At 34.4% G+C, this 14866-nt stretch overlaps 1 protein-coding gene across 1 annotated transcript in view; it reads left to right on the top strand.

The window, feature by feature from the left end:
• LOC150092099 (uncharacterized) overlaps nt 1–14866 on the top strand; it is a gene marked incomplete at both ends in the record, with an annotated part of 300006 nt that overhangs the window by 98955 nt on the left and 186185 nt on the right. The window contains one exon of the mRNA XM_090415309.1: nt 1845–1976. Coding sequence (XP_090271435.1) covers nt 1845–1976 — 132 coding nt within the window. The remainder of the gene's footprint in view (nt 1–1844; nt 1977–14866) is intronic.

Raw genomic sequence — 14866 nt, forward strand, 5'->3', positions numbered from 1 at the left:
CGTGCAGCAGAAAGAGCTATCTAACGGTCAATTTCTTCTTAGCTTACAATTAGAAGGATATCACCATTGTAAACACTGCGTGTGAAACGCTCATGTCATTATTGAAGAAAAGCCATTTAACACTATAAATGCAATTGATCTCCAATATAATTATGCTTCGAAACTGCATGTATATATCAGAAATATTCCTGATTTCACTGCTGTGATTAATACAAAAAAAACCCGGAAAACCATTTCATTTATATGGTTATGTCTGTAACAAAAATTATGCGAAGTACCGAGCCTATTTGCATCCTGTCATTTCAAGAGTCAACATTATTCTTGAAGCATCAGGTGCCTCGATTCGATGGATTCGGTTTCAATCCTATTATATGAATTCTTGATTTGAATCAGGACATAGATATCGAAACTCAACTCCAGCTTTATGCAGTCATTCAGCATAACTCCTACTCCCAATTCATCCTGAAAAAGTACGACGTAAAAAGGTATTTCTGGTCCATATCCACCCAATATTGATGGGAAAGCATTATTTTAATATAGGAGAAGTTTGTTGAAAGCAATGTTTCCTTCCGAATACCTAAATGGCTTTTCATTCTCGTTAAACAATATTTATATGGGGCTGCATTTCTAATATTGAAGAAAAAAATCGGAAGAAATGATATTTAAAGTGTTTTACTGCACAAAATATTTTGTATTGTGAAACATCATATTAACTGCTTGGTCACACACAAAAAATAGTAGATAAATCAGCACCGGAGTTTATAATAAATTAATATTATAATGTTTGACAGAAACAGAGAAATAAATAAACACGAAAAGGTTAATTGCCTTTTCAATATAACGCCTCAATTTTACTGACTGGTTATTCCATTCTTAATACAGCTGTGACTGGTTTTGAAAGAAGGATTTCATAATCAAGGAATATGAATCGTTGAAATCGAGACCACCTTCTTCTTCCGAAAATATTAAAGCATGTTTCCAACAATTGGTACAAAATATGATATTTCATGAAACCCACTTTATTACGCAAGGAGAAGTGTTGCATCGCAGAAGGTACAACGTAATAAAAGGAAAGCGACAGACATCGTAATCTCATTTGGGAGAATTTCGAACGCATACACATTACTCACCGAAAATGTAAACAAAAGAGAAATAAAAATTGAATTATTGAAACATGGAAGAACAGTTCTTAGAGAAATAAATATAATGATTCGAGAATACGAAATAAATATTCCTTAATTCTGAATAAGTTCGATTTTTCTATTGCATATTCTCTTTTATGTTTTAGTTTGATATTTATTTCTATTAACAATAGCTTGTCTGGAGAGAAATATAACCTGCAAGACATGACTTTGCATTTTCACAATATTCTTGAATGTTTGATTTAATTTAATGAAATATCTTTGTTACTTTCCGTATTTCATGGTTTTCATTGATGGTTACAGGTTTCTTATGGGTTTTGTATACCATGCTCTTAATTATTAGCTGTTTCTCTCTATTGAATTCCACTAACGTTCCCTTCTCTTACGTCCATTTACTTCTCTGTTTACCCTATATCTTCTTACTCAATAAATTTCAACATGATATATATATATATAATACATATATCGGAGCGTGACCACAAATGATTAGTGGAAAATCAAATATCTGAGGAGTAACACGATTATAGAATATTTTATAAACATTGAAGTTATTATAAAACACCAGGAAATTCAGTGATATATTTATTTTAATAGCTCGCCATGAAGATAGAATTTTATCTCAATATGTGACGTTAAAATATCGAGATTTATATATTTACATATAATGTAAGAAATATTGATTCCCTTTAAAACTTAATGTAGATGTATGCAGTGGAGATCCTTGTGGCACGGAGGATATAGCAAAATGCGAGAAAGGCAATGATGACAAACCTGTATGCACTTGCAACCCTGGATACAAAAACCAAGACGGCATCTCAAGTGGAAAATGTTTACGTAAGTGAACACAGATTGATTAAATCGAATAAACTGTTTGCAGATCGATACCTCCCTAAGCTCCAACATATTTTAATTTAAGTAAATAGAGAGATATTTACATAAACTTTTAAACTTACGTTTATAGAGACTTTTCATGAGGGAGCTTTTAGTATATATAAACCATTTGTAAAATATTATTATTGTATACAATTGGATTTTTTTATTTTTAAAAATAACAGAGGGAGAGAAAAACAAATACTAAGCTATTCAATAAATAAAAACGTATCGATTACCCGTAAATATATTATGCTTCAATAAATCACTGTAGCAATAGTTTTAAGGAGTTTGTTAGCAAGACGGTTTTCGTTTAACCTTTCTTCACATTTGAGTCTTGAAGATTATGAAGTTTTGCATTGTTCATCAGTAATACTAATCCCATATCGATAAAATATTTTTTGATCTATGCACTTCTTTATTCGCCATAATTATATGTAAATGTTTATTCCGATAGAAATCCGAAAGTTGCAAATATTCGCAAGTTTCATTCTTGAAACCATATAACCTATTGCATTTGAAATCAATCTTTAGAAAGATGATATTTTTTTATTCAAAATCACTTATCAAATAAAACATTCCACTATGAATAGGTTAATTATGATATAATAAACAGCCCTTTCTGAGGTTGCGCAATCAATGATGAAACGAACTGAACTGAATGAGATCAATGACACACATTTTTATCAAGAGATTATTGTCATTGATTTAATTAATTTACTATCGCAGTTAATATCAGTAAATTTTGAGCAATCTTTCGTGCAGCAGAAAGAGCTATCTAACGGTCAATTTCTTCTTAGCTTACAATTAGAAGGATATCACCATTGTAAACACTGCGTGTGAAACACTCATGTCATTATTGAAGAAAAGCCATTTAACACTATAAAGGCAATTGATCTCCAATATAATTATGCTTCGAAACTGCGAGTATATATCAGAAATATTCCTGATTTCACTGCTGTGATTAATACAAAAAAAAACCGTAAAACCATTTCATTTATATGGTTATGTCTGTAGAAAAATAATGCGAAGTACCGAGCCTATTTGCATCCTGTCATTTCAAGCGTCAGCATTATTCTTGAAGCATCAGGTGTCTCGATTCGATGGATTCGGTTTCAATCCTATTATTATGAATTCTTGATTTGAATCAGGACATAGATATAGAATCCCTACTCCAGCTTTATGCAGTCATTCAGCATAACTCCTACTCCCAATTCATCCTGAAAAAGTATGACGTAAAAAGGTATTTCTGATCCATATCCACCCAATATTGATGGGAAAGAATTATTTTTATATAGGAGAAGTTTGTTGAAAGCAATGTTTCCTTCCGAATACCTAAATGGCTTTTCATTCTCGTTAAACAATATTTATATGGGGCTGCATTTCTAATATTGTAGAAAAAAATCGGAAGAAATGATATTTAAAGTGCTTTACTGCACAAAATATTTTGTATTGTGAAATATCATATTCACTGCTTGGTCACACACATGCGTGTCAATGGCTTCAGTTCTTGTGGTTTGGTTCGGGTAGGAATTGTGGGGAATTTTTTGGTTCGCCTATGGAATTATGGGTGATATTAGAGATAAGGATTCGTGTTGTGATTGGTAGGACACTATAAACCAAATGCTTCCGGTGGGCGTGGCTTCATGTAATTGGTTTGTTAGGAATTTCCCTGAGGTCATATGTCTGAATGGGTTCAGTTCTTGTGTTTTGGTTCGCGTATCGAATTATGGGTGATGCTAGAGATAGGGAATCGTGTCGTGATTGGTGGACACTTCGAACCAGATTAAGATCAAGATAAGATAAGGAATCGTGACGTGAATGTTTGTTGTTATCAGATGTACATAAGTGACATCATTTGTTAGTTGTACATAAGTGACGTTGTTGTTTTGAATGGAAAAGGGAGAAAGATTAGAGATACGGAATCGTGCCGTGATTGGTGGACACTTCTGACCAGATCAAACTCAAGATAAGATAAGGAATCGTGACGTGAATGTTTGTTGTTATTGATTTTGGAATGTTTGGAATTTTGCTGGGCCCTCGCTTGTCGGGGACATCACGTGATGTGTTTGGTGATATTTAGAGATAAGAATCGTGACGTTATGTGATTGGAAATTTCTGGGGAACATATGTCTCTCTCTGTGATATCGCGTTGTATTTTGGTTTGGCTATGGAATTGTGGGCCATGTTTTGAGATAAGATATCTTGGAATTTTCCCAGGGTGACACACATCCGTCATTGTCGTCATGTTTTGTTTGGTTGTCTAAGGATGGGTGTACTAATTTTCCAATACATTTGGGATATTTCTTTCTTGTTAAAGAGTGGGAATTTTAAGAATAGAGTAGACTCGAGATGGTGGCAGACTTTCGAGGTTTTCTGAATAATTTAATTATATACTGGTGTCTCTTAAATATAATTTTTTTTTCCAAAGCTCATCTGTATTTTTTCTATATTCATATTCTAATCAAGTTCATATTTATTCATAATTCATCCGAATATTTTGATTGTCTAAATTAAGATCATGAAGTTCAATAAATAAATAAATAAATAAATAAATAAATAAACAAATCGTGTGTGAATTCACGGTGATTTTCAAAGTATTCTTACTTAAACATACATAACACATCAAAGACACTGTTTGTTCTTTTAAGTGTACATATTTATTTCACAGATATTATTTACAATGCAATATGCAGAAATAGGAATTTATATATATATCACCAATGCAAATGGTGTTTTTCTTGGTGTAACATTTCTTTGATGAGACAAGTTTGATTACCTGATTTTGATACTACTTCTCAAATGATTATGGCAATTTCTGCGGTCACTGATATTACCAGTACTGCTATAAAAGCAAGTATCTGGAACTTTTGCGATAGTTCTTGATTTTCACCTGTAAAGAAAAAAAACCATTGATAGTAATGGAAAAGTTAGCAGATTACTACAATCCTAATACAGTACTTAGTTTTGGAAGTATCAAAGCTTTACAGAAACATACAATTTTTTTCACATGAAAGCGTGAAAAGTTGTTTAACAACACTTATGTGAGACACCAACCCATTAGAAGAAAGTTTAAACGCAATCAAATCAAAGTACCGACACTTTTACACACTTTTCAATGTGATTTGGCAGATATGTTATCCCTTGCAAAAGACAATGGGGTGTGTGTTTCCTTCTTTTATGCATTGATTGTTTTTCGCGATTTGCGTGGGTTTGAACACTGAAGAAGAAATCAGCAGACGATGTTGTTAATGCTTTCGAGTCTATTTTTAAAGAGGAAGTGCCATGTTACATAAACTCTGATCAAGGAAAAGAGTTTTGCAACAAGAAAGTTCGTGCAATGTTTAGAAACCATAATATTCAGTTCTGCACGACCAGGAGTGAAATGAAAGAGTAGTATGGGAGGCTCTTCTGACCAAATGCATCTGATGGGCATGGCTTCCTGACGTCATTGTGAGTGACGTCATGAGTTTGGAATGTTAGAAATTTCCGTGTGGGCAAGTGTGTCACTGGCTTCAGTTCTTGTCTTTTGGTTCGCGTATGGGATTATGGTTGATGATAGAGATAAGGATTCGTGTTGTGATTGGTGGGACATTTTGAACCAAATGCTTCCGGTGTGGGTGGCTTCATGAGTCAGGAATTTCCCTGGGAGCATATGTGGTCAATGGCTTCAATTCTTGTGTTTTGGTTCGCGTATGGAATTATGGGTGATGGTAGAGATAAGGATTGGTGTTGTGGGTGTGTGTTGTTTTCAGATGTAGATAAGTGATGTCATTTGTTATTTGTAAATAAATGTCGTCATTTGTTATTTGTAAATAAGTGACGTTGTTGTTTTGAATGGAAAGGATGATATTAGTGGATAAGAAATCGTGTCGTGATTGGTGGTCACTTCTGACCAGATCAAGATCAAGATAAGATAAGGAATCGTGACGCGAATGTTTGTTGTTATTTAGATTGGAATTTCGCTGGGGCCCTTGTCTGTCAGAAATATCACGTGGTGTGATGGGTGATATTTAGAGATAAGAATCGTGACGTTATGTCTTTGTGTGGTATTTTGGTTTGGCTATGGAATTGTGGGCTATGTTTTGAGATAAGATATCTTTGAATTTTCCCAGGGTGACACACATCCGTCATTGTCATCTGTGGGAATTCTTAGAGTAAGTCGTGATGGCGGCAGTCTTTCGAGCTTTTCTGAATAATTAATTATATACTGATGTCACTCAAACACACATACTTTTTTTCCATACCTCATCTGTATTTTCTTCTATATTCATATTCTAATCAAGTTCATATTTTATTCATAATTCATCCGGATATTTTGATTTGTCTAATAGTAAGATCTTAAAATTCAATAAATAAATAAATAAATAAATAAACAAATCGTGTGTGTATTCACGGTTATTTCAAAAGTGTTCTTACTTAAACATACATAACACATCAATGACACTGTTTGTTCTTTTAAGTTTACATATTTATTTCACAGATATTACTTACATTGCAATATGCAAGAAATAAGAATTGAATTTACATATATCACCAATGCAAATGGTGTTTTTCTTGGCATAACATTTCTTTGAAAAAAAAAAAAAAAAACTTACATTTCTTTCCAGAATGGGAACATCGTGGTACTATCTAGGTTTTCTGAATATTCCAAATTGTTGATTAACATATATTCACAGAACACAAACACAAATCTGAAAAGAGTTTTCATTATAGGTTACTGTGCCTAACATATATTCACACCACAAAACACACAAAACATAGGAGTTGATAGATATTTCTGTAAATAACCAGAAAAGCTAGTGGACTACTTAATTACTTTAGTATCCGTTTGGTTCTCTGTATTAATCTTTCCTACGGGTGCCCATCCTTGGTTGGAAAGTCTATGCGCTGTTTTGTTTAGGGTAACTGTTATTTCTGGTTTCGAATTCCGATTGCTGTTAGAGTATGGAATTCAGACAAGTGAAATTTTTATTATTATTTTTTTTCCAATTGATTCGTTAATTTCTGTATTTTACTTTTACAGGTCATATTCTAACAGAATAACTGAGCAGAATTAATAAATATATAAAGTATATGAGAATTTATTTTCCAACGCTGTATATTTCTGAATAAGTCTTACCTTTAAGGTATCTATCTTATCCGGTCGCCTTTTGTTGTATGTACGTGAGAAATCGTGTGTTTTGTTTTGAACTCTTCGTTTCCATTGGGAAATTACCAATATAACTATTAATTTTACCTTCGATTGCTTGTGCTCTTAAGCTATTTCTGTAATTAGAATTTATTTGTGAATTATTTTCCCACACTGTTAATTTTCATTCATTAACCTTGTTTGTAGATAACGAACAAATAAGACTTTTAATTCAATGAATCAAAAAAAAAATTCTCTGGTTACTTTGTGGCATGAAATTTCACAAGGAAAAAAAAATGTTATCTTCCTTCTTAAATTTGTATAACACATATATGACACCCAATTTGTTCATTTAAATTTACACATTTTATTGAACGAAATATTATTTACAAATTGTATTTACTGAATCTAACAATACAGAAAATAAATAAATTGAAAAATACATCAAAGGTTCTTCCATGGTTGTGGAATTGCCATCGTATGGTTTTGACAATGTGACTCTCATCTGAAAGTTAAAATTTCGTTTGGCGTTCATTGGGAATTTATTACTGTAGTAAAATTAAGGGTTGTGTATTTATTTCTTTGAAACCAATACGTATACTTCAGAGAATTATTAAAAGCACAAAATCTTTCATTATGTTTCCAAAAGCATTTAAAAGTACACGTTATGTTTTCACGTTTTGGGCATCCAATTTCATTTAAATCAAGAACAGGCCTCCTTATTAACTTCGTTAATGTATTTGATTTTTCTCTTCCTTTGGCAAGTAATATATGATATTTGCATGTTGATTCTATCATCCAATCTCTTAGTTTATCCAAAGCTAGTGAACCAATTTCCCACTTCAGCTGATGGTTATATTTTATTAACCAAGAATTCTGTTTTTTAACTCTTTCAGGTAATTCTTTCCAACTACAAGGTGATTTTGTCACTGCATATCTTACACTAATTCCATCAGAAATACAAATTCCTTTAGGAAATAAATTTGAACTCTTATTCAACAAAAATTGTACATCAATTATCCCAATGATAACTGAAAATTCGTATTTTTCACCCACTGTCGATTTTTCATAATCGATTTCCTTCATTCTTCTTCTTCGATTACTTCATATGGCACCACAAATAAATAGTTATTTATTATTATTTCACTGATTATTAGCTCTGATCGTATACGTTATGGTAACATTCATTTACAAAATTCTAAATAATTACAACTTTTCACATAGAAACTTTCAAAGAATTTGTGGCTCACCCATTATTTTTGCATTACCAAACACAAATCACAAAACAGCAGTTGCAGTAGATGCATGATTACCTTAAGTCCAAAGTCACTCGACTCTCTGGTATTTTCTTATAGTACTGTTTACACTCACGATCCCCTACCCTGACCGTTCCTTTAAAAATGAATCTTTTGCGCATATGACTCAATGACATGTTTTCACATGCTGTTGGATATACTGTTGGTGTGTTTTTATCTTACTTTGTGTAGGGAAAGGTAAAATTTGTATATGTGTTATCTGTAGTGTACAAACATTTTCTCTATGCCAAACTTTAAAGAAGTGGTAAACTCACGTTTTGTTGGTTTAATTAGGTGCTTCTCTCTTTCTCTCTCTCTCTCACTCTCTGTAAAAATAACGAAATTCTAACAGTTCGGATTTTCGATTATGTGAACGATTTGTTTTCTGATAACTCAAATAATATCAATAGGTAGCATTAGACAATTTCTAAAATAATCAATACATGGATTTTCGTTTTCAACACTTTTTTTTCCTGTTCTGTCATTAATTTCACAGTTGTGATTTTTTTAAAATAATTAAACAGAATTGCATTAAGATATAAAGTTGTGGATTTAAATATCAAGATCTAATCAGAATAACTGAGTAAAAATTCACTGTGGAAAAACACAACAACAAAAACACACATCTTTGTTCATTTAAGTTTACAAGTGCACATTTTATTTTGCTGAAATACTATTTACAAGTATATTCACTGAGAAAAATTGAAAACATGTAATTACCTAAAAATATTTCACAATATATAGTTTAGACTCTTAATATTTTCCAATGAGTTCAATGAATAAAATTTTTGTTACAAACTGTTTCTTGGTTACATTACATCAAAATAGCTGGTCACGCAAAAGAATTTTTAAATCAGATACCATGGTAACCACACTTCCATACGTTTGATATTGTGTCAGTCTGGAAATGACACCATGCCTCCCTAAACATTCTGTGTATTCTTTTGTCAGCAAATATACACAAACAGTTTTTGTAAAATGTTCATAAATGTCCCAAAATAAAGAATCTTTATCGAATTGGATAAAATCTTGAAAGTCTAATTTTACCATTGATGAATTTAAATGTTGAGCAATAATTTTTCCCATTATACGGACAGATGGTAATTCAGTTTCCAAAATTAGTAAATGATTATCAATGTCATACATTTTTGTTGAAAATCTCTCAGCTTCTTCACAACTAATAGAAAAAACCTTACTTCCATCAGCTTCTGTATCATCAAGTATTAGTTCCCCATCTTGGCATTTCAGAATATAACAATCACCGAGGTCCATTTCATAGCCAACTCTTCTTTGCAAGTAGCCGAGAATATCAGAACACTTCCTGCATAATTTTTCCCAAGTGGTCTGGGATAAATACATCACAATGTACGTGTCTTCTAAAATAATAATCGGTTTCCATCCTTTTAGAGCTAGTTGAAGAGTTTTGTCTTGTGCTATTTTCCTGAAGAAAGAAAATTTCAATGACTTTTGTGGCTCACCGATTATTTTACTTTACTTTACTTTCCTGGATACCAATCACCACAACACAATATGGTAACTTCACAGGATGAACGAACTGTCATAACTGCAAAGACACTTGACTCGTTTTTTTTTCCTTATAGTACTGTTTACCTGACCCTTAACCCTGACCGTTCCTTCCAAAATGAAACTTTTGCACAGATGATTCACGGACATGTTTCTACATGGTGTTGGATAAACCATGACAACAATGACGGATGTGTGTCACCCTGAGAAAATTCAAAGATATCTTATCTCAAATCATAGCCCACAATTCCATAGCCAAACCAAAATACCACACAAAGACATAACGTCACGATTCTTATCTCTAAATATCACCCATCACACTACGTGATATTTCTGACAGACAAGGGCCCCAGCGAAATTCCAATCTCAATAACAACAAACATTCGTGTCACGATTCCTTATCTTATCTTGATCTTGATCTGGTCAGAAGTGACTACCAATCAAGACACGATTTCTTATCCACTAATATCATCCTTTCCATTCAAAACAACTTCACTTATTTACAAATAACAAATGACGTCACTTATCTACATCTGAAAACAACACACACCCACAACACGAATCCTTATCTCTACCATCACCCATAATTCCATACGCGAACCAAAACACAAGAACTGAAGCCATTGACCACATATGCTCCCAGGGAAATTCCTGACTCATGAAGCCACCCACACCAGAAGCATTTGGTTCAAAATGTCCCACCAATCACAACACGAATCCTTATCTCTATCATCAACCATAATCCCATACGCGAACCAAAAGACAAGAACTGAAGCCAGTGACACACTTGCCCACACGGAAATTCCTAACATTCCAAACTCATGACGTCACTCACAATGACGTCAGGAAGCCACGCCCACCGGATGCATTTGGTCAGAAGAGCCTCCCATACTACTTGAAAGCACCCATTGCAGAAAGATTTATCAGAACGCTGAAAACAAAGATCTACAAATGGATGACATATTCTAAAAGTAAAATTATACGAAAGTTTTGCCGACCCTTGTACATACTTATAACCTCACACCACACCGCACTATCGGTATGGCTCCTTTGCAATTTAACCTTCACATAGGAGGATCGTGTGTAAAGGTTAAATTGCGAGGATCGTGTTTGGAAATATTTGTACGGAACCCAAGAGGAGACTACCAAACCAAAATTTCAAGTAGGTGTTAGTGTGGTTTTAAGTGATGATACCCACAAATTTAGAAAAGGATATTGGGGTAACTGGACACGAGAATTGTTCACTATTGTTCAGGTTATTAATAGAAACCCTGTAGTATATAGTTCCCATTCGGGACGGAGAGATAGTGGAGGGAACTTTCTACGAAGCTCAACTGCAAGAGGCTAATATACCCAATGAACTTCCGGAAGACGTGTATCTAATCGAACAAGTACTTAAGCAGTGAAAACAGAAAGGAAAGCTTCAGTATTTTGTTAAGTGGCTCGGTTATCCATCATTGTATAATTCTTGGGTTCGTAGCAAAGATGTTTTACTTAACCCTTCCCAGTAATGCCAGTATGAAAATGTTTCCTACAAACATGCAAACGAAATTTTCGAGTGGAATTACCACACAAGATCAGACTTAAAGGTAAATGGGAAGTTGTTCTTGCCGAAATTCATCTTCCGGGAGAATTTAATAACATAGATTCCGGTTATGATGAGTTTCATATGATACGTGCAATTGGAGGAGGAGTCAACAATATCGACAACAACAACAACAACATCACAGGAAATAAAGTTTTTGAAAAGTCTAAAGAACGATTTTACAAAGTGTACAAGATTCCCCATGGCAGTTACAATTCACCCTCTGAACTTCTTCAAGCAGTGTTTGATGTGAGTTCTGTGATTACTGGAAAAAAGAACCCAAACAACACCATTTCTCTGACAGTCCCAAAAGATTACAACCTGTTGTTTCCCAAGGAGGCCTCGGGTTTGGGCCATCTACTGGGTTGTAATCAGATTGGTGTTAAACTGAAAGGTACAATCACAGGGAAATATCCAACTGATATAAAGAGGGGTGTAGCTGCATATTTTGTTTATTCTGATTTAATACAAGAACAGATAGTTGGTGATACATGTACACCATTGTTACAAGTTTTTCACTGCAGCACTAAGTGTTCCTTAATTTTTGCTCAATCTGATTATTATCTCTTACGAAAACAAACATTTCAGTCAATTAGCATTGAAATTCGTTCTGACAGCGGCGAGTTGTTCCAGTTTTGTGGTGGCAAGATAATAGTTAAATTACAGTTCCGACAAGTGAAGGATGAATGATTATCTCAGATATTACACATTGCAGGCAGGTGGGGCTCAAATGTTTACGGGCCCCCCAATACAACGTGGGTACGGATTAGGTAGCATTTTCAGAAGTGCCTTCTCCTTTCTAAGTCCACTTTTAAAACCTGCAGCTCAATTTGTCGGTCATCAAGCCTTAAAAGACGGTCAGCATATGATAGGAGATGTATTGGAAGGGGTACCAGTATGTCGAGGCTTTATAAACAGAGCATTGCTGTTTATGAAGGCTCGACGTTGAAAAGTGATTGCTGAAAAAGCTCAGAGCCAATTACTTCAGAGAGGTCAAGGAAGCAAGAAGAATTAAAATGAATGACATCTTTTTCTGAGGATATGATATCAGAGATAGATCTTTGCCACCTTCGTGTCAACATGTGTGTGGAAAGAAGTTCTTTTGTTACCTACCAACCAATATCCATTGCTGATAGTGGAGGTGCTGTGGAATTTTGCATACCAGGTACATCTGAAGAATACTTGGATTTGGGAAAATTATACCTACGCATTCGTATGCATCACTGATAAATATAATAACCCTATCGAAGATTCTTCAGTTGGTGTTGTGAATAATGTTTTCCATTCCCTGTTCAGCCAAATTGACTTTTTTTTCCAAGATAAACTAGTGAATGTTGCATCAGACACGTATCCTTATAGGGCTTATATTGAAAACCTACTAAATTATGACAGAGATGCTAAAAAACAGTCAACTGACAAATGAACTATTTGTTAAAGATGATATGGCTAATGTTAGTAATATGTTTACCAAAAGTGAATGTGGGATACATAGACGACAAACTCGAATTAACCAATCGAAAAGTGTCTAGATGCTTGGGCGAATACACGCTGACATCATGCATCAAGACCGGTATTTGATCAATAACGTTACTGTTCGTATTCGTATGGTTCGCAGTTCTTCCGAATTTTGTTTACTGCCTGCAAATGCTGATTCTAAGGCTAAAGTGCAAATTGAAGAGGCTACACTTTTTGTCTGCAAAGTCAAAATAAATTCAAAGATTCAACTGGCTCACCTGTCTCTATTAGACAAGTCAAACATGATATATCCCATCAATCGTGTGCAAGTGTCTTATTTTTCGATTCCCAAGGGTATGTCAGATGCCACACGAGACAATCTGTATCCAGGTGTAATACCATCTAGATTAATTATTGGACTGGTCGCTAGTGATGGATTTAATGGCAGTTTCCACAGAAATCCATTTAATTTTCATCATTTCAATCTGAATTTTCTTGTAGTGCAGCAGACGTTATTCAATATCCCTCACAACCTTTGACTCCGAACTTCAAAGAAAGGCATTACAGCAGATGTTACATGTCACTGATCACATTGCAAGGTAAATGGAACAGAGACTGTGGTAATGACATTTCTTATGAAGAATATGTAAAGGGAAACGTTCACTATGGATTTGACTTATCGCCAGATCAAAATGCCGGTGCCCCCCATGTCAGCCTGTTAAGAAGAGGAAGTGTGCGACTCGATGTTAAATTTGCTCAACCTCTTCCTGAAAACATCACAGTGGTTCTTGGTGCAGAATTTGAGTGTATGGTATCCGTAACAAAGGATCATTCTGTGTTACTGGATTATGAACACTGAACAATTAGTAAGCATACTAGAGTTAGAACCTACCATGAGAAAAGTGAGTTTAGGAGTTTGTGCTCTTGATGAATTGCCAAAATATCCGATCAGAACAAAACAGTCGATGTTCGTCAGTAGTAGGGGTGGCTCTTCTGACCAAATGCTTCCAGTGGGTGTGGCTTCATGCGTCAGGAATGTCAGGAATTTGCCTGAGGGCATATGTGTAATGGCTTCAGTTCTTGTGCTTTGGTTTGCATATGGAATTGTGGGGGATTTTTTTGGTTCGCGTATGGAATTATGGGTGATGGTTGAGATAAGGATTCGTGTTGTGATTGGTGGGACACTTTAAACCAAATGCTTCCGGTAGGCATGGCTTCATGGGTTTGGAATGTCAGGAATTTCACTGAGGTCATATGTGTCAATGGCTTCATTTCTTGTGTTTTGGTTCGCTTATGGAATTATGGGTGATGGTAGAGATAAGGAATCGTGTCGTGATTGGTGGACACTTCTGACTAGATGAAGATGAAGATTAGATATGGATTCATGGCGTGAATGTTTGTTGTTATGAGATGTAGATAAGTGACATCATTTGTTAGTTGTAAATAAGTGACATTGTTTTGAATGGAAAAGGGAGATATATTAGAGATAAGGAATCATTTCGTGATTGGTGGGACACTTCTGACCAGATCAAGATCAAGATAAGATAAGGAATCGTGACGCGAACGTTTGTTTTTGTTATTGAGTTTGGAATGCTTGGAATTTCGCTAGGGTCCTTGTCTGTCAGGGATATCACGTGATGTTTTTGGTTCGTTTATTGCCTTGTGGGTGATATTTAGAGATAAGAATCATGACATTATGTGTTTGGAAATTCACAGTTTCGAGGTTTTCTGAATAATTTAATTATATGCTATGTCACTCAAACATACAGTTTTTTTTCTTTTTGTATTGATGGTTGTACTAATTTTTCCCAATACAATTTGGGGTATTTCTTTACTGTTAAAGGGTGGGAACACTTAGAGTAAG

The sequence above is a fragment of the Typopeltis vanoorti genome, unplaced genomic scaffold, assembly GCF_054136105.1.
Source record: "Typopeltis vanoorti isolate ZY-2024b unplaced genomic scaffold, IOZ_Tvanoo_1.0 HiC_scaffold_690, whole genome shotgun sequence".
NCBI classification, from domain to species: Eukaryota; Metazoa; Arthropoda; class Arachnida; order Uropygi; family Thelyphonidae; genus Typopeltis; species Typopeltis vanoorti.